Raw genomic sequence first — 19,154 nt, 5'->3', positions numbered from 1 at the left:
AGAAATAAAAGATTCCTAGTGACATGGGTGTGAAAGACACTGTTCTGTCAACCGTTACTTTTTGAGGCCCCAGTTTCAAATGGTCAAAGGAACCTTGACAGTGGGGAATGCACATGCAGAATGAGACCCAGAGACTGGTGTCTTGGCCCCTTTCCTCTCCCCAGTGTGAATGAAGGCAGCTCACCCTCCACCTGTGCTTCTGTTTCCCTCCACACAGAGGGAAGTCTTGTCCTCCCTTCCATGGGAACCGCAGCTACATCGGGGGGATGATGAAAGCAACATCAAAACACAACCCAGCCAAGTGTTGGCAATTTCCTATATCCAGCCAAACAGAAACAGTGACAGCTATTTACCTGACAGCTCTGTGAGGGTCAGTGCTATCAACAAACCCATTTTATTGATAATGGAACTGAGGCTTGTTACACCACGGCCCAACTCCAGAGCCTAGAGTCTAGGTTTTCTCTCATTACTGTGCTGAGTCCTGAAATAAGACATCTGGTGTTGCTATGACAGGGAAGCAAAGTCTGCAGGCCAGTGCTGAACCCCTGAGCCACACCAGCCAGGGCAAACTGGGTCGAGTTTTCATCGAAATGGACGTTTTCTTCCCTTGTGGCTAGATCCAGGAGTTCCTTCCTTCCTTCCTTCCTTCCTTCCTTCCTTCCTTCCATCCTTCCTTTTTTTTTTAGTACTATTATTTGAAAATACTACGGAAAGTAAACTGTGATGGAAATTTTTTAAAAGTTAATTAAAAATGGTTAAAAAAGCCAAACAAGTTTTCAGAAATTTATGTTCATTACAGAAAATACAGATAAACAAAAAGGAAAGAAATGACACATAATCGTACTGTCCAAAGATAAACGACTAATTTTGAAATACTGCCTTTTACATTTTTTATTGTGTGTACACAAGTATATGATTTTTTTTGTACAAAAATGACATCTGGTTGACAGTTATTGTGACCTGGTTTCTGTGTATTCAGAGGATTTTAATATATAATCCACATTGTAATACTAATTAGAATACATTTGGAGACAACTCCAGCAGCCCAAGTGGTAGAACCTAAGAAAACGCTGCAAGGGGCGGCTTGGGGCCCCGTCGTCGTCCTCGGGACACCGGCGTGAGACTCAGGGTGAACCCTCGCGCTCTGCACCCTCCAACCTCCGGGTCTGCGCCGGGAAGCCCACAAACAACAGCGGGGCCAGGGGGAGGGGAGCAGAAACAAGCGTCCGGGGTGCGGGCCGGACACAGCCGCGAGGCCCCGCGCCAAGACTCCGCTCCGCACGGGCGACTCGCACCCCCGCGCCGACTTCGATTTGGGCCCGTCCGCGGGCTCCCCCGCTCCGCCCCCCGGCGCTGACCTTTGCCCGGCGGCGCGCTGGTACGTCACGGGCTGCGCTCAGTCGAAGATGGCGGCCTCCCTGTGCAGCCGAGGGCTCGGGCCGTGGGTGAGTGGGCGGTGCGGGCGGGCCAGGCGGGTCGGGGGGTGCCCCGGTCTCTGTGTCACGCTCTCCCGTCCACACGCAGGTGCTTTCCCGGAGCCGCGCGCTGCCGTGTGCCTGGCGCGCCCTGCACGTCTCCGCCGCGTGCGCCAAGGTGAGCGGTCTGTCCGGGGCCGAAGGGCAAGGGACACCCGGCAGGGGGTGGGGACTAGGGGCGGAGGGGAGGAGGACCCAGGTCGCATCCTGAGTGGGGAGCGCGGACTTACGGCCGCTCTTTGCTCGTAGAATCGGGCGGCCCGGGTCCGAGTGGGCAAAGGGGACAAACCGGTGACCTACGAGGAAGCGCACGCGCCTCATCACATCGCCCACCGCAAAGGCTGGCTGTCGCTGCACACAGGTGAGGGGACTCCAGGCCGCACCAGAGGTTTTGGGCTGTGACTCTAAGCTAGACGCGACAAGAGCAGACGTCCGATGTTCATTCCCATCGGTAGTCGGTGACCAAATCCGAAGTCAGTTCCCTACGTGCAGAGAAGTGACCAGGCAGAGGCAGGCCAGGGTGTTGAGCAGGGTCTGGGGATCCAGAACTGGCTCTTTCCGCGGGGATCGAGGATCCCGTTCCACCTCCTCGGAAATGACATGCGTGACTTGAGGCGGGAGTTGTTTTTGTTTTGCTGTCTGTCATCTGTGATTGATAGAGACGCCGAGTGGTTCAGAGGCCGCAGAAACGGCGTGGACACGCGCGACAGACAGTGCGCTGTGCACACTGCGATTCCAGTGGAAGCAGGGATTTTTCTGTATTTTGTGTTTGTGAAAGTGCCTGCTCTTGACACTTTCTCCGGCGTTCTCAGACATGGCCGCTTTCCCAGCTGAGGTTGAACAGGGCTCTGCTCCTTTTTTTTTTTTTTAAGTTATTTGTTCTTTAAATTTTAAATTGAGTTTGTTGGGGTGATATTGGTTAGTGAAATTGCACAGGTCTCGGTGCACAGTTCTGTAAAACATCATTCGTGTCTTGTGCTGTCTGTTCACCACCCCAAGTCAGGTCTCTTTCTGGGCTCTGCCCTCTGGTTTCCGCTCCGCTGCGGTAAATGTGTGTCCTTCTCGGGGTTTCTTAGTGCCGTGTTTTTGCAGTTTGGTCGGTGACTCCGCCGCCTTGAAATGGCCGGGGATGCTGCCCTGCTCGCCTAGGGTCCTGAGCTCGAGGAGGCTGTGACGTGCTTTGCAGAGAAAACGCGAGTGTTGGGTTGGCTGCCCCCAGGCACGAGTCCTAGTGCGGCTGGGAGACGGCACTGGTCACCCGCCCATGCAGTGAACGAGGTGTCTTTAAGTGGAAACACATATGACGAGGCTACGTACTGATCTGTGGACCAAAGTAACTCCACCGAAGGCTCGTAACCCTGAGTCTGCCCAGGCGCTGTGGCTGAGTGCGAGCTCGCTCTCTGCCCACAGTGACTGTACGGAACAGAGCTGCTGTGGATTAACGACCGTCCACTGTGTTCGGTTCAGTGTGAGAGTTTCAGCTTGGATGTTTGCTGTGCCCCTATGTAGAGAAATTAACTTAGAGGCTCTTGCCCCTTCACCCGTCCCGGGGTCTGGTTCTGGGGTTGGAGGTGGGTGTGGAGGCCAAGCAGAAACTCTGAGAGATGCAGGTGGTGCAGGGTCCCCGCTGGGAAATCACTGGGTGAGGCCCCGGCCCTGGCTGGTGAGAGAGCTCCTGCCCCAAACCTCAGAGGAGCCTCGTCTCAGAGGAGACAAGGCGGCCTTGTCTCTGGCCTGTGGGGTGACCAGTGGGAAAGGGAGTGAAGGAGGGGTCGTCTGAGTTCTGTGTCCTGGCCAAGGTCCCATGCTTCCCCGTTTGTGAAACAAGGGGAAAGCAACAGTGCCTAGTTTGGGAGTTTGATGAAATGATGTGCGTTGAACTGTACAGCGTTGTCCTCATTCCACTCACAGGAGAGAAGAGGTAAGGTCGGGGAGGGATTGGGTGCCCTGGGCTGTTGTCGGGTGTCACCTCTGCAGCTTTGGCCGACCCTGTGGTGCCCTTCTGTGTTCAGGGAACCTGGATGGGCAGGACCACGCCGCAGAGCGCACGGTGGAGGATGTTTTTCTTCGCAAGTTCATGCTGGGCACCTTCCCCGGCTGCCTGGCCGACCAGCTCGTCCTGAAGCGCCGGGCCAACCAGGTGGAGATCTGCGCGCTGGTCCTGAGGCAGCTGCCTGCGCACAAGTTCTACTTCCTCGTGGGCTACAGCGAGGCCCTGCTGTCCCACTTCTACAAGTGCCCCGTGCGTGTGCACCTCCAGACGGTGCCCTCGAAGGTCGTGTACAAGTACATCTAGGACGCGCGTCTTCTCGGCATCAGGCCCCAGCCCGCAAAGCACAGACGCGTGCGGGAAGGGTGAGGTGGACATGGGGAGGCACAGCCCTCAGAGCCCACAGACGTCACCCTCACAGCCGCTGCTGAGTGACGGACCGCCCCTGTCGTCCGGCCCCTCGGTCCGCCTCCGCCCTCCTGGGAGCAGACTCAGACAGGGTTTCGCTGAGGCCGCTCGGGGGCCCAGGAAGGGCCACTGACGACGTGCTGTCGTGGCATCTCTCAGGCATGTGGAGAGTGCGGGTCGCTGCAGCCCCACAGCTGTCGCCCGGGTCTCAGGTGCTACTTCATCTCACACAGCTGAGACTTGAACCCTGGACCCTCATCTCCTGTCCCCTCCCCCTGCGCCTGGCGACCAGCACCTGCTCTGCTTCTTGGTCAGCTGCTGCTGGCGCCACGTGACAGTGGGGTTGCGCCCTGTCTGTCGTTCTGGGTTGGGCTCATTCCATTTACCATGCTGTGCTCCGGTTTATCCACGCCCCAGTGGAAGGACGTCCTTTGTCGGGGCTGAGTGACATTCTGTTGTGTGCGTGTGCCACCCACGGATGGGCAGGTGGGCTGCTCCCACGTCCTGGCCACCGTGAATGACGCTGACATGAACTTGCGGGTGTGCACGTGTGTCTGCAGTGCCGGTTCCACTTCTTCCGGGGAAACCCCCAGTGGAGGACGTGCTGGGTCACGCGGTGGACCTGGTTTTGGTTTCTGAGGAAACTCCAGCCTGTCTGCCGCAGGCCGCTCTGAGTCACGTCCCTCCCAACAGCGTGTGAGAGGCTCCCTTTTCCCTGCAGTGCGCATTTTGTTTCCAATGTGGGGAGATCAGTGATGCCTCCAGGAACCTCCCTGTAGGTTCCTCCTGGATGTGAGCACTGGACCTCCCAGTGTCGCTGGGTGAGAGGGGCCTGTGGGCGGGAGGGAGCCGCACTCTGCAGTGGAAGCTGAGGCTGTGGGGTCAGACGCGGCCCGAGGGAGGGGCAGGGAGGCACATCCGCTGCAGCTCCTCACGGCCCGGAGGTGTGGGCAGCCTGGCTCTGGGCAGGAGGAGTCTGGCTTGAGGGCTGTGTTCCAGGCCGGCGGTTTCAGTGTCTGGTGTGTCAGGGGCCTCCCTGCAGTTTTCTGAGCGGCCAGCCTGTGTCCTTCCCGCTCTGCAACTGGTTCCTTGGTGCTGGCGGATACCCGCTCTGCTGCAGATGCACAGCCACCCTGAAGACACCTGCCTCATGTGCTGTCCAAGTGGGAAACCCCTGAACTGGGTGCCCCCGGTTAAATCAGTTTAAGTTACTCTTCCATGTTCACCCACCTGGTCATCATTTCAGCCTGGCGTCCCTTGTGTATGGAGGACCGAGCTCTCTCAGGATGAAGCCCAGTGGTTTGAGCTTTTCTCTCTGCCCTTCCTGCCCTTCCACCTGATTGTGACCTAGAAATGAATTGGAAACTCATTTGTACCTTTTGCTGCAGCTAGGGAGATGGTTAAATCCACAATTAAGCATGTAAATAAATGTGTACGTCTAGAATGGTATTTCCAGTTGTCACCTGCTGACAGTTGAGACATGGTCAGTACTAACTAGCTTTTTAGTAAATGGCTGCATTGCACAGAAGTCAGTCTGTACGATGGAGAACGTGATGGGTTTCGTAAGTTCTCTACAAAGACGTTCTTTTGCACTGAATTTAAAAATAAGTTTGTTAAATTTTATAACCCTCTTGCGCCTTTATGGTAGGCTGGCATGTTCAGTGACGGCCTTGTGGAGGGCGGTGAGACACGCAGGGCCCCGAGCAGCCCCCACGGAGGAGCAGCTGCACTCGCCCCGAGGGTCTTCGAGGCTTCCCTGCGCGTGTCAGTTCCGTGTGCAGCCCTGGCGCTGAGTCGCTGCATTTAAAGAGATGCTCATGTCTCTTGATGTGGGACTGTACACCCACAGGTGAGCTCTCTTGTCCCCTGTGTCACCTGTGCTCACCTGCTCTCTTGAAGCCCACCTAGGGTTGGGGGAGGTGGCAGTTGTCACGGAGACCTGGCCCCTGACTGGTGTCATAGGACTCTGGGCCAGCCCCAGCCCCGCCTTGACCCACAACCATCAGGTCACTTGTGTTGCACATTGAAGTCACACCGAGTCATATCTGTTCTACAATTTTTGCGTCCTTATTTCGGCATGGACCGTTGCGAAGGCACGGTTCCACCCCAGTCAGTGGTGTGGCACGGCCCCAGCATATCCAGTACGTGTGTGGAGAGCACGGGGAGAAGGGAGGAGCGAGCAGACGGCGGGGCGGGGGGGGGCACAGCACACAGCGTCTGCGCACAGAATGGAGGCTGCACGGGCAGCCGGGAGGACGGGTGCCATGTTAGTGCGCATTTACCGGGACACCACGCACCTCTGGTTCTTCTTATTTGACCATTAATTCCTCTCTTTCTGGAACAGAATTGTTGTAATTAACAGACAAATGTTGATGCATCGTTATTAACTAGAGTCTGTATTTTATCAGTTCCCCACACCGGAGACTCAGTCCCCGAGCCGGCGCCTCGACACCGTGCGCGAGTCCGACTGGTCTCCCAGCCAGAGAGGCCGATGCTGGCCTCTCGGGTTCCTGGCGGCGGAGTGGGGTGGGGCGGTCTGAAGTGAAACCAGGAGGAGGAGTGGGGCCGAGAAAGGGTCTCAACACTGTGCCGATGCGGGAGACTGTTCTCCAGGCTGGGATGGGGGAGCTGTGGGCAGTTCTCGTGGGTGGGAAGGGAAGGGGTCAGATCCCTAACTTTGAAAGATCAGCGGGTCCGGGTGTGGAGACTGGATTGGATGAGGCGGGGACAGGAAGCAGCAGAGGGAGCAGAGAGGACTGGTGTGGGGTGGTGCTGGCCTGCGCTGAGGCGGGACCCCGAGTTTGCGGAGGAGCAGGGGTGTGAGGACCAGAGAGAGGCTGTGGTCAGCGCTGCCCTGAGGAGGAAGCCAGACCCGTGCGGGAGTGAGTGCCCACGGGGAGCTCGGCTGTGTGGACAACAGTAGGAGAGTGCATTCTGCTGAAACAACACTATTTGCTAGACTCCTGATTTATTCAGCCCATAGGAGGTAAGAAAGGACACAGAAGGGAAGAGGGAGGGAGAGCGAGCTGAACGCCCCACCCCGCTGAGTCCTCCCGGCTGCCCTGAGAGAGGCAGTTACTCCCCCGGAGGAGGAGACTGAGTTTCCATGGATTTGCCTGAAACCGCACCGCTGGTGGGTGGTGGAGCCAGGGGTCAGCCCTGCCTGCTGCCACCTAGTGTGCAGCCTGTGGAAAGTGCTTGAGCGCCCGTCGTGAAAAGTGCTTCTCTGCTGTTACCTAGTGTGCACGCGGAACACCTGCCTGGTTCTCACCAAAAAAGTGCTTCTCTGCTGCCATCTCGTGTTCACCTTGGGAATAACACTCAAGTGCGGGTCATGGAGAAAAGCCCTTTTTCGTTCCCATCTGGTGTGCATATTGTAAGTAACGCCACAGTGGAGTTCATCAGGAAGTACACTCCTCCGCAGCCGCCTAAGCTGCACCACTGACAGAAGCTCTTCTCCGATGCCGCGTGGTGTGCAGCCAGCGCATACCAGGTTTGCGCGAGGTTCCAGGACGTCATCCGAGAAAGTCACTCGCTGCCGCCATCTAGTGCTCACCTTTGAAATAACGTGAGTGTAGCTCACAACAAAGTTTCTCAGCTGCTGGCACATGTGCCACCAGGAAAAAGCAACCAGCTCTACTCCGGTCTGGTGAGCATCTGAAAGTTATGGGGCTGTGGTCCTTTGAGACTTCCCAGGGCCAGACTTTGGGGGGACCTGCACCCCCTCTTTCCGGAACTTCCACCTTTGCGCTCCTACTGCCTCCTGTACCTGGGGCCCCTGTACCTGCCTGTGGTCCTTCTCTCCCCGTCACCGTGCAGGCCAACCCTGCACCCCATGACTGGTTCTGAAGACCTCAGGCCGGGACACCCTGCATCCCACGTTAGCCTCGCCCAGCCCGGGGGTCCCCACACTTCTCAGGCCCGCACCATCGCCCCAGCTGCCCGTGGCCCCTCTTTCCCCACCTGTGATGACACCCACAGGACCGTGGACGTCACACCCCTCCATGTCCTGGAGGCTGTGGCTCTGTCACAGCTCCACAGCACAGCTCATGCTCATTCCCAGATCTCCCCCACGTCACCAACCCCACACCCCTGCCGTCTGCAGAGGCTCGAGGTCTCGGCCTGGTCCGTGCCCTCAGTCTCTCCTCAGTGGCCCCTGGAGGCTGCTGTTTGGGGAGACCCTGCGGGGGGCCCGCGTGTCATCAGAGGCCAGGATGCTGTGCATGGGACCTGGCCCTGGATGGTCAACCTGCAGGTCCTCGCCAACCACGACAGCCGGTGGTACCACGCCTGCGGGGGCTCCTTGCTGAACGCCCAGTGGGTGCTCAGCACTGCTCACTGCTTCAGCCTAAAAAGTACATGTGGCAGTGGATTGAGCTCGGGCTGCGAACCAAAGCATCGCAGGTTCGATTCCCAGCCAGGGCACATGCCTGGGTTGCAGGCCATGGCCCCCAGCAACCGCACATTGATGTTTCTCTCTCTCTCTCTCCCTCCCTTCCCTCTCTAAAAATAAATAAATAAAATCTTTAAAAAAAGTACATGTGGGAACATGAGCGGGGCTCTTCTGAAGGCCTCGGGGCCTTCAGGGGCATTCTCCTGGGGTCTCTGCCAAGTGTCGATGGGGCTCTGGGCCTGGCAGCTGGGGTCCAGCCTCGGCGGGTCTCAGGGTCCCCAAAGGAGGAACAGCTCAGGTGAAACGAGACAGACACCAGATGTGATGCCGGAGGACAGCCAGGCTCTCTAGACCTGACTGACTCACCGAGAAAAATCCATCTTTATTTTTATAGGGAGGTTATACAATATTCAATACATAATATGATTATTAAAACAAAAACGATTACCACAGAAATAATTTCTAAAAACACAGGTTTTACAAATCAATCATGTTAAAGAAATAACCGAAAAGTACAGGAAGTCCCACAGATCAACCATATTAAACAAAGGTTATTTTGACCAAGAGGGTCATTAATCAGATAGCCAACAAAGCTATATGGGCACAAACTTTCAAATGCTGATTATAATTAAATATCTACTAAATTTCTATAGATTGGTCTAAACCAAAGGGGTACAAGGAGTGATTTAAAAATTAGTTATTTATAGAAATTAGATTGTCTAAATTAGATAAATGATTTTTTGCCTAGGTCTATTAACTACATATCTAGGGGGGTTATGTTATGTTTCCATGTACTGAGATTATTGTATTTTAATTAAAACTTCCTTCTCAGCCCTGGCTGGCGTAGCTCAGTGGATTGAGCGCGGGCTGGGAACCAAAGTGTCCCAGGTTCGATTCCCAGCCAGGGTACATGCCTGGGTTGCAGGCCACAGCCCCCAGCAACCGCACATTGATGTTTCTCTCTCTCTCTCTCTATCTCCCTCCCTTCCCTCTCTAAAAATAAATAAATAAAATTAAAAAAAAACAAAAACAAAAACAAACTTCCTTCTCTATCTGCCTGGTCCCATTAATAACCGCTCCTGCCCAGGGCATGGGAAAGGCAGTGGTTCTGATAAATCTTGAGCTTTTGAATGGTGACTCCTTAAGCATTCCTAGCAACAGCTTCTTCCAGCGTTCTGGCAGTTGGTCTGCCCATAGTTTAATTTTATCCTTAACTTTCCAGGTGGGGGAAGCAAGCAACATTAGGGTTGCTAGGGGTCTCTATTCTGTGGTCAGCAAGTCATTTCGCACAGAATCAGGCATCGTGCAGATTTTTTGTGATAACGCATAGGTATCTAAAACCCCACCACCTATCGCTAGCAGGGACAGGCACGCAGGAGGAGACAGGAGATCTGGCCACAGTGGCCTCTGCTATGCACATGCGTCTCACCCGACCCTACTGTGTCAAAGGTCAGCTGTTGGTCAGCTCCTGACACCTGGCGGCGATAAGACCGTCAGCGTGCAGACCGTGACCCCTGCCAGGGGGGAGGCTCTGAGGGTCGTGGCTGCAGCACAGGGAGGACGGCCCGGCTCCCCCTGTGCCCACAGGGAAGCCCAGGACTGGAGGCTGGTTTTCGGGGCGAGGGAAATCGAGTACGGCAGCAGCCAGCCGGTGAAGCCGCCTCTCCAGGAGAGGTTTGTTGAGAAAATTGTCCTCCACGAGAGCTACTCGCCCGTCTTGGAGGCCGACGACATCGCGCTCGTGAAGATCACCCTCCCGTTGTCGAGGCTCCCTCATCGCCCGGCTGCCTGCCCCACTTCTCAGCAAGCCCGCCCCACGTGTCCCATTCCTGCTGGGTGACCGGCTGGGGGTTCCTGAGGGAGGACGGTGAGCACGGGAGGGGCTCCTGGGGACCACTGCGGGTCCTGCCCGAGGTGGACGTTGAGGGGGAACACGAGTGGTCAAGGCCCGGCAGAGCAGCTGTCCTCGCACGGTGCCTGGGCAGCTCCCACCCCGACCCCTTTCCAGCTGGAGCAGCTGTGGGCGGGAGCTGAGGGCCGGGCCACAGCCACGCCCGGTGAGGGCAGCGGAGCACACACAGGGGTGACCCAGCATTCTGAGAGCGGGGTCAAGGCTGTCTGTCCTCAGGGCCTTGCTTTCTCTGGCTTTGGGTGACCCACGACCTGCCTCCTGGCCGGGCGACCGTCTCTGGCCATGCTGCTGTTGTCCGAGGCTCTGCCATGGGCGTGCCTGTGTTCTGGGACTCCCCCCCGACACCTGTCCCCCACCGGGCCCTCCCTGCTCTGCCCCTCCCTCGACCCCCACCCCGCCTCACCTGTTGCCACTGTGGGCTTGCAAGGCACGCAGGCTCCCAGCTACAACACCCTGGGCCTCCCTCGAGACCTCTTTTGTTCCAGAATCCCTCTCAGCTAACTTAAAGGGACTTCTGTCATTTTTGACACCCACATTTCCCTCTCCCACACCCGCACCTCCAAGGACAAGTCTTGAAGGGATCTCGGGCTCCGAGCCCTGGGGCCGTCCTGGCCTTCCCTTCCTCCTGCTGCCTGGCTCCCTCCCCGTTCCCTACGAGGCTCAGCTCCTGAGCTGGTCTTGTAAAACAGGCGCTGGGGTTGAGAACGTCCCTGTTTGAGGACACCTGGCTCCTAACACAAGGCCCAGGCTTTCCCGACCCAGGGCTGGGTCACCTTGGTGACTCACAGGCCCAGCTGGATGTGGGCACCTCCTTGTCACCCCTCCTCCAGGGCAGGGCTCACGCATGCTGTCCCTGCTGCCCCCACGCAGGGCGGGAGGGGACTGAAGGCACCAGAAGCCAGCCACGCCTCCTGCCGTGGGCCTGGCCCTGCGCGGGGGCTCGCTGGGCTCCCGCCTCCCGATCAGCCCAGGAGCTCCTTCCAGCCCCGCCCGCACCAGGCCCCACCCGCCTGCTCCCCACCTGCATGGCAGCGGGTGTCCAAACCCACTTCCTAGGCTGGTGGGCCAGAGCAGCGGCTGCTGTCAGGGCCCCGCCGTCTGTGGGGCCACGTGACCCCGAGGACACAGCTGCGTCGGCTGTGGGGCCGTCTCTGCTGTCTCCGCCTGACGCAGTGCGCCCTGTTCGGGGTCGCCCTGGCCAGGCCCCCTCTTCACCCCCTGGACCCCAAGAGAGCTTCTGGGGGCGTGAGGCAGCCCTGACCTGGTCCCGAGAGCTGTGGCTCTGTGGGGAGGCCCGGCCACAGCTCTGCCTTCCCATGACCTGCTCGGGACAGAGGGGGCCCTTGGGGAAGGACTCCCCTGCCCAACCGGGGGGCCTGTCCACAGGGGTGGAGGAGTCCTGGCAGGGCGAGTGGGGAGGGCGCCTTCCAGCCAGACCCTGGGCTGGGTCCTGGAGAGGGACTCCCGGGCCTGAACCCAAGCCACACCGCAGCCCTGTGTGACCTTGGAGAGGGGAGCCCCAGCCCCCGGGCAGGGGGGCAGGGAGGTCACGGGGGTCACGGGGGCTGCGAGGACTAAGATGACGTCTGTGTGGCTCATCGTGCACGTCCGCTCACGCCTGCTGATCTTACCAGCAGCCTCCGTGAGCCACCGGCCACCACTCGCGCACAGCTCCCTCCGGCCGCACCCGTCCTCCCCCGAGGCCCCGCGGCCCCTCGTCCAGGCTCTTCCTCTGTCCGTCCGCCCTGTCTCTCGTCCGCGTGCGCAAGCACAGGCCAGGGCCTCGGGCTCTCCTGGCTGTTAGGTCTGAACAGAGCCTCACGGACGACCAGGGTTCAGGGGAGGGAGGAGGCGGGGCTTTCCCAGACACAGGGGCGTGTCTCCTGAGACCACTGACCACCGAGTTGCCTGTTGCAGCCCAAAAGATGTCGCCCGTGCTGCAGGAGGCCCTGGTGAGTATCCTCGACCTCGGCCTGTGCAACTCGACCCTGTGGCGCCGAGGCCGCATGCGCTCCACCAACGTGTGTGCAGGGCAACCCGAGGGCTACGTGGACACCTGCCAGGTGACGGTCCCTGGGTGCCGGGCCCCGCGGACCCCACTGTCTTGGGTCCCTCAGCTCCACACGCTCCAGGGCCCCACTCTGGTGACCCTTTTCCTGGCCCCATGTCTGCAGTCACCATGAACATGGAGGTGACCCCCACCAGCTGCCCCTGCAATGGACCGGTCACCACGTGCAGCCTCTCTCTCACCCTAACACAGAGACCACACCACCCAAGCAGCACCCCGAGCGTTCAACTCCACGTGCACACACACACGCTCGCGTGGGCCTGTGAAGCCACACTCGGGGATGCGTGGGCTCCTCCTCTTCCCTCCTCTCCGCAAGGAAGCCCGGGACCGTCGCACCCTCCCCACCCCGGCTGGCCCTTCACCACAGCCCCTGTGGTCCTGGGAGCAGGGACAGCGGCTCAGCACAGTGTGCGTCCTGTGTCCTCCTGGCAGGGGGACAGTGGCGGGCCTCTCATGTGCAGAAGAAGGGCAGAGGACCCCTACGTGATGGTTGGAATCACTAGCTGGGGTGTGGGCTGTGCCTGAGCAAAGCACCCTGGAATCTACACAGCCACCTGGCCCTACCTGAGCTGGATCGCTTCCAAGATCAGTTTCAAGGCCTTGGAGAGGCTTCAGCCGAGCACCCCTCCCCCTCCCAGCTCTGCCACAGCCCCCGCTACAGTCTCCTCCCTCCGCCCTCCTTGGTACTTCCAATACTCTCCTCAACCACCTCCCCTTTGACCACCTACATCCCAACCCCTGCCCCCAACCTCCACCCCAGCCCCACCTCCCCCACCTCCTCCACCCTCATCTCCCATTAAACCTCCTGAAGCCCCTTCTTTTGCCAAACGACTGCAGCAGCTCATAGAGACCCTGAAGGGGAAGACCCTTTCCAGCGGGAGAAGCAGTGATGACGCGGAGGTCGCAGGCTTCCCAGAGCTGGCCTCGCTGTCCACAGACACAGGGAGCCTGTCACGCCTGAAATGTACAGAAAAAGATGAAACAAATAAATAAACAAGTATTTCTGTAATAAGAGATGTTTTCTGGGTTTCTTATCTGCCCCTGCAACTCCACCCAAACCCACATTGACTCTACCTCCCTCCTTCACCTGCCAACAGATGGGATGTTGCACAGTGTGTATAGCATACACGATGTCAGTGGTGTTTTTCAAATCTTGAAAATACATTTTTATTTATTTTTTAAATATATTTTATTGATTATGCTATTACAGTTGTCCCAATTTTTTCCCCTTTGCCTCCCTCTGCATGGTACCCTTCTTCCTTCCAGCAATCCCCACCTTAGTTCGTGTTCATGAGTCATGTTTATAAGTTCTTTGGCTTCTCCACGTCCTACACTGAACTTTACATCTCTGTGGCTATTCTGTAACTACTTATTTGTATTTCTTAATTCCCTCACCTCTTCACCCATTCTCCCACAACCACTCCCAGCTGATAACCCTCCAAATAATCTCTATACCTATGATTTTGTTCCTGTTCTGGTTGTTTGATTAGTTTGCTTTTTTTTTTTTTTTTTTTTTAGATTCAGCTGTTGATAGTTGTGAGTTTGTTGCCTTTTTAATGCACATAGTTTTGATTTTCTTAAATAAGTCCCTTTAATATTTCATGTAATAATGGCTTGGTAGTGATAAACTCCTTTAGCTTTACTTTGTCTGGGAAGCACTTTATCTGCCCTTCCATTCTAAATGATAGCTTTGTTGGACAGAGCAATCTTGGATGTACGTCCTTATCTTTCATGACTTGGAAAACTTCTTTGCAGCCCCTTCTTGCCTGCAAGGTTTCTTTTGAGAAATCAGCTGATAGTATTATGGACACTCCTTTGTACGTAACTCTCTTCTTTTCTTATGCTGCTTTTAAAATTCTCTCCTTATCTTTAATCTTGGGTAATGTAATTAGGATGTCTTGGTGCGGTCCTCTTTGGGTCCATCTTGTTTGGGACTCTGCTTCCTGGACTTGCATGTCTATGTTTTTCGCCAAATTAGGGGAGTTTTCTTTCATTAATTTTTCAGGTAAGTTTTCGACTTCTTGCTCTTCCTTTTCTCCTTCTGGCCCCCCAATGATTCAGCTGTTGGTATGTTTAAAGCTGTCCCAGCGATTGGTTCTTAAGCCTATCCTTTTTTTTTTTTAAATTCATTTTTCTTCCTGGTCTTCTGGTTGAATGACTTTTCCTTCCTCGAGTCCCAAAGCGTTGGTTTCATTCTTGGCTCCTTCCCATTCACTGTTGGTTTCCTGTAGATTTTTATTTATTTTATGTAGTGTAACCTTCATTTTCTCCCCTACGTTTTTGCTGTACTTAGTGAGTTCTTTGAGCATCTGGATTGCCAGTGTTTTTTTAAAAGATTTTATTTATTTATTTTTAGAGAGAGAGGGAGAGGGAGGGAGAAAAAGAGAGAGAGAGAAACAATCGATGTGCAAGAGATACATCGATATGTTGCCTCTTGCATGCCACCGACCGGAGACCTGGCCCATAACCTAGGCTTGTGCCCTGACTGGGAATCAAACCAGTGACCTCTCGCTTTGCAGGCTGGCACTTAGTACACTGAGCCACACCAGCCAGGGCTGATCACCAGTGTTTTGAACTCTGCACCTGATAGGTTGGTTATCTCTCTTTCATTTAATTATTTTTCTGGGGTTCTGTTCTTTCATTTGGGTCACATTTCCTTGTCTCCTCGATTCGGCAGCTTCCCTGTCAACTTTGTTTCTGTGTATTAGGTACAGCTGCTTTGACTCCCTGTCTTAGTAGCATGGAGTATGATAGAAAAGGCACCTGTAAATTGTGTGGGGTGGAGACTTAGGTAATTGCCAGGATGGGACAACCTGCTTCACCACTTTGTGGCTCTGTGTGGTGGGAGGGCTCAGAGCGGGGACAGTGCCGCTGCCTGGCTTCTGGAGGTGTGCTCGGCACTGGCCCTGTTTGCGGTCACGTGATGTTCTCCCGGTATGAGACCTGCGCCCTTCCAGCTGTTGTCCTGGTGCTGAATCTCAGAGGGGGTGGGTCTGCATGACTTCTAAGTTTGTGTGTGCCCTTAAGCAGAATCTTCCGAAAATCCGGCAGTTTCTTTTGCTGGTCCAATCCCCACTGGTGTTTACAGCCAGAAGTCACAGGGATTTATCTTCCTGGTGCTGGAACCCTGGGCTGTGTGTCTGGCCTGGGGCTGGGGTCCTTATCTTCTGAGGTGTCCCTCCTGATTTTTTTTTAAGATTTTTATTTATTTATTTTTAGAGAGGGAAGGGAGGGAGAAAGAGAGAGAGAGAGAGAAAGCATCAATGTGTGGTTGCTGGGGGCTGTGGCCTGCAACCCAGGCATGTGCCCTGACTGGGAATCAAACCTGCGACACTTTGGTTCGCATCTTGCGCTCAATCCACTGAGCTACGCCAGCCAGGTCCCTCCCGATTTTTATCCAACGTACATGAATGTGGGACTGCCCGGTCCACCGCCTCCTTGCGCCACACCGGGTCTCTGCGCCTCTCCACCCATCTCTGCGTCTCTGCCCATCTGCATGAATGTGGCTTCTTTAAATTCTTGTTTGTTGGACTTCCATACAACTCCATTTTCTGACGGTTCTGGGTGTTATTCATTTTGAGGTTTGTTTGTAATTTTTTATGTAGTTGTGCAAGGAGACGAAGTGTGTTCACTTATGCCCCCATCCTGATGGGAAGTCTGAGCTCTGGCGACCTTGATTTCTTCTTTGGTGGAATCTCTTCTGATGTGACTAAACTGAAATAGAGATATGACGACATGAAGAGTCAAAGATGAGAAAAGTCATTTCCACGCATCTGTTGAGATTTGTGTGTGTGACAGGGAGTGTAACTTTAGTTTGTTTGTCTTCCGAGGGCTCTGAGCACCCTGCCTTCCTGCGGCCACTGTCACCGGGAGTGGCCCCGCACCCCCACACCGTCGGTGGCCTTCGCCCAGGGTCGCACCGGGACTGATGACCACAGGTGAAAGCTACTCCAGAGCTCTTCTGAGTGTTTCTGTAACACGGCAGGAGGCCAGAAGGATCTGAAACAAGGCAGGAAGCAAGACAAAACTTATTTTCTGCAGCAGATGGATGGCTGGAGATCTCCATTGTGCTGTTCTGGGCAATCGTTGAATGAAAATGGGTGAAACTGGGAGCTGAGCTGTTACCCAACAGCTCTTGTTCACAATGCCGATGGTCACGGTTAACGTGGTGTCATCCCTCAGGGCGTGCTTGTCCTCACGTTCTGCAGTGTCTCATTAACACAGCTCAGGAAAGACGGAGCATGACCACGAAAAACCTGTCGGTGCCGCACACACTTCAGAGTGGGATCTGCACACTCGACCTGAGGCACCTTCTTACACCGACGCCATGTAGTTGTCATGTTATAGTATGTTATATTATGTCATGTATTGTATCATATTACAGCACATCATGTTATGTTGCTATGTTGTAATGTGTTATGTGATGTTGTGTTATGTTAACAGGGTGACTTGTTCATCTCAGTCTTCGGAGGTGCAGCTGGGGATCGGACTGAAGGAGCAGAAACCCCATCGACCGCTCAGACTGCTGGGGTTCAACCCACTGGAACGTTGCTCACCAGTGAGGCTGAGACTGGGCCTCTCGAGCCTTCAAGTGACCCTGGTCCCACGTCACACCCTGGTCCCTCCTGTTCCCTGTCCCTCCCTCCTCGGCCCTGGGAACTTCCCAGGATGCAGGCGGTGCGAGTCTCTGTACTTCTGCTAACGGCTGTCCAGTTTTGAAAGGAGCCTGCTCCAGCCGCGACACCACGGTAGACTGAGCAAGGACGCTGTCTCATTTCTCTTTCTTGGGTGCCTTTGAAACCACTGTTTAAGAAGCACGCGGATGTTACTGTGTCAGACACTGCATGGGGCCACTGCCTCTGACCTCAGTGGGCTCTTGTCCCTGACCCCTTCCTGCACGTCAGCGCTGCTTGGGCCTTGTCACTGCACTGCGACCTAGTAACCTGCATTTCCTTAGTGACTCCCGATGGCAAAGTCCTTTCATGGGCTTATTGGCCATTTGAATGCCTTTCCCTTTTTTTTTCAATCGTTGTTCTACTATAGGTGTCCAATTTCCCCGACTGCTCTCCCCTGACCCACCCTCCTGCTCCCACAGTCAGTCCCCACTGTCTCTGAAACGTTTTCAGTCTTGGGACGCGCTCCTCGTGTGCTTCCGAAGCACGCGTGTTCTGCAGTTTGGGTGCACTGTTCTGTGAGCGTCACTGGCCCGGCGGGTTGATAGCGCTGTGTGTCTTCCAAGTGCTTCTGGTCTTTGGCGACTCGGTCCCTCCTCCCCTCTGTGCCCAGGGGCAATGCCCTGCTCGTGGACTTCCTGGAGCGCGCCGACCCACTGCACCTGAACTGCGGGCCCCGCCAGCTCCCGTGTGACAGGTGGGCCTCACTGGGCACAGAGCATAGTCCAGAGGGTGAGGGGCTTCGGGACCCGGGACCACGGCCACCTCGGTGCCGGTCTCGGTGTCCACACCGCCCCTCTGCCCGCTGGCACGTCCAGCATGAGCAGCTCCGGCCCTGCTCGTTTTATCTGGGTGGACAGGGGACGCTGCTACCTCCATCGCTCTCTGGGCCATGTCTCTGTTCAGCCTATGCAGCCACATTATTTAAGTTCTCTCCTGGTCTTTCCACCCCTCCTCACCGAGTGCCTCCCAGCCTCCGAGTCCGGCTCCGCTTTGCCGGAGGACAGGGTCAGTGACATAGAGTGAGGATGAGGCTGGAGGACACCTGTGTTCCTGCGATGCTGGCTCCCGCCGTCAGTGGAGGGTGTTTGAGTCACTGGGATCGTGACAGACGGCGGGAGGGTGTGGCAGTCTCCGGGGTTCTGCACGACTCCCAAAGGCAGGAATGTGCCCTTCCAGCCAAGATGGGCTGGTCTGACGCCTCCATTTATTGGTGCTGACAGCAATGCGTTCTAAGTATATCCTCAGATAAAGTGACTTCCAGCAGCCTGGGGCTTTGCGAGTATTAGTGAGCGACTCCTATTCTCAAGCTATTTTGGGGGCTATTAATCTCCAGGTTCCCCAGGGTGCTTGTCAGCGGAATCTCCTGAGTCACGAACAGTGACGAGAGTCTGGGTGGTGACGGAGGAGCTGTGTCGTAGGGGCCCGTGCGGCGCTCTCTCCACTCATCCCTCTGGGCTTTCCGTGCTCCCATCCAGGCCGTGTGGTCAGCTCTGGAAATGCTGTCTGAGGGACCAGTGGGGCACAGGAGGTCCCTGGCTGCTGCGGTCAGAGCCTCGTCTCCAGGTAACTCTCTGGAGAGGCCCCTCGGTGGGCAAAGCCATGTGCCTTCCCCCGCCTTTGCTAACTCGGCAAAGCAGATCCCAAACCAATGAGCAGCCAACCCTGGAGACAAGACCGGGGAGACCCCGGAGGAGCCGCAGCTGGACCCCAGCCCCAAGCCACACGCTCCGCATCGCTGGGTGGATGCGGTGGCCACAGCGGGGCGCCTGCCAGAGGGAGCGCGGGCTGCAGAGCTCGGGTGCAAGTGTGAGCGCCCCTGCTGGAGGCTGGGTCCTCACTGGCAGCCTGGGCTTCACTGTGTGCTCTGCCCCTGCCCAGCCGGGGGGTCACAGACACAACGTGGGGCCAGGAGGGTGGAACGTCCAGCAGCGAACAGGAGGGTGTTTGACGCTGCACGACGCTGCACATGGCAGCACATCAGGCATCACCCTGGGGTTGAGGGTTAGGGACATTCTTTGACCAAAAGTAAAACAAAATTTGCAGGTCGGCGGTCAGAACACCTTGTGGGGCAGCTGAGTATATTTTGATGACTTGTTGCAAGTTAGTAACGCTGTGTGCGGCTTTAAAAAAAAGGTTATGTTGTTTATTTTTAGATTGGGGAAGAGAGGGAGAAAGAGAGGGGAAGAAGCATCAGTGTGTGGTCGCCTCTCACACGCCCCCCACTGGGCACCT

The 19,154-nt window shown here is 56.1% G+C and overlaps 2 protein-coding genes across 2 annotated transcripts; both read left to right on the top strand.

Moving 5' to 3' along the window:
• The first annotated feature begins 1,355 nt into the window (after window positions 1-1,355).
• On the top strand, window positions 1,356-5,322 carry MRPS24 (mitochondrial ribosomal protein S24). Its single transcript, XM_045859215.1, has 4 exons — window positions 1,356-1,445; window positions 1,525-1,593; window positions 1,725-1,836; window positions 3,488-5,322. Exons 1-4 carry the CDS (start codon window positions 1,407-1,409, stop codon window positions 3,769-3,771), a joined length of 504 nt encoding a protein of 167 aa, XP_045715171.1. The 5' UTR covers window positions 1,356-1,406; the 3' UTR covers window positions 3,772-5,322.
• Window positions 5,323-5,468: 146 nt separating this feature from the next.
• LOC123831647 (acrosin-like) lies at window positions 5,469-18,870 on the top strand. The gene is given in 7 exon segments (XM_045858713.1): window positions 5,469-8,234; window positions 9,859-10,041; window positions 10,044-10,133; window positions 12,096-12,241; window positions 12,679-12,929; window positions 17,533-17,616; window positions 18,801-18,870. Coding segments are annotated over 7 exon segments (1,350 nt in total). The 5' UTR covers window positions 5,469-7,708.
• The last annotated feature ends 284 nt before the right edge of the window (window positions 18,871-19,154 follow it).

This window comes from Phyllostomus hastatus, unplaced genomic scaffold (assembly GCF_019186645.2).
Source record: "Phyllostomus hastatus isolate PE091 unplaced genomic scaffold, TTU_PhHast_1.1 phas_scaffold_182, whole genome shotgun sequence".
NCBI lineage: Eukaryota > Metazoa > Chordata > Mammalia > Chiroptera > Phyllostomidae > Phyllostomus > Phyllostomus hastatus.
This window is presented reverse-complemented; position numbering and strand designations above follow the sequence as displayed.

Coding starts and splice junctions, on each gene's coding strand:
- MRPS24 (XM_045859215.1), top strand. CDS start 1,407: ATGGCGGCCTCCCTGTGCAGCCGAGGGCTCGGGCCGTGG. Junction 1,446..1,524: donor GCCGAGGGCTCGGGCCGTGG/GTGAGTGGGCGG, acceptor GTCCACACGCAG/GTGCTTTCCCGGAGCCGCGC. Junction 1,837..3,487: donor CTGGCTGTCGCTGCACACAG/GTGAGGGGACTC, acceptor TTCTGTGTTCAG/GGAACCTGGATGGGCAGGAC.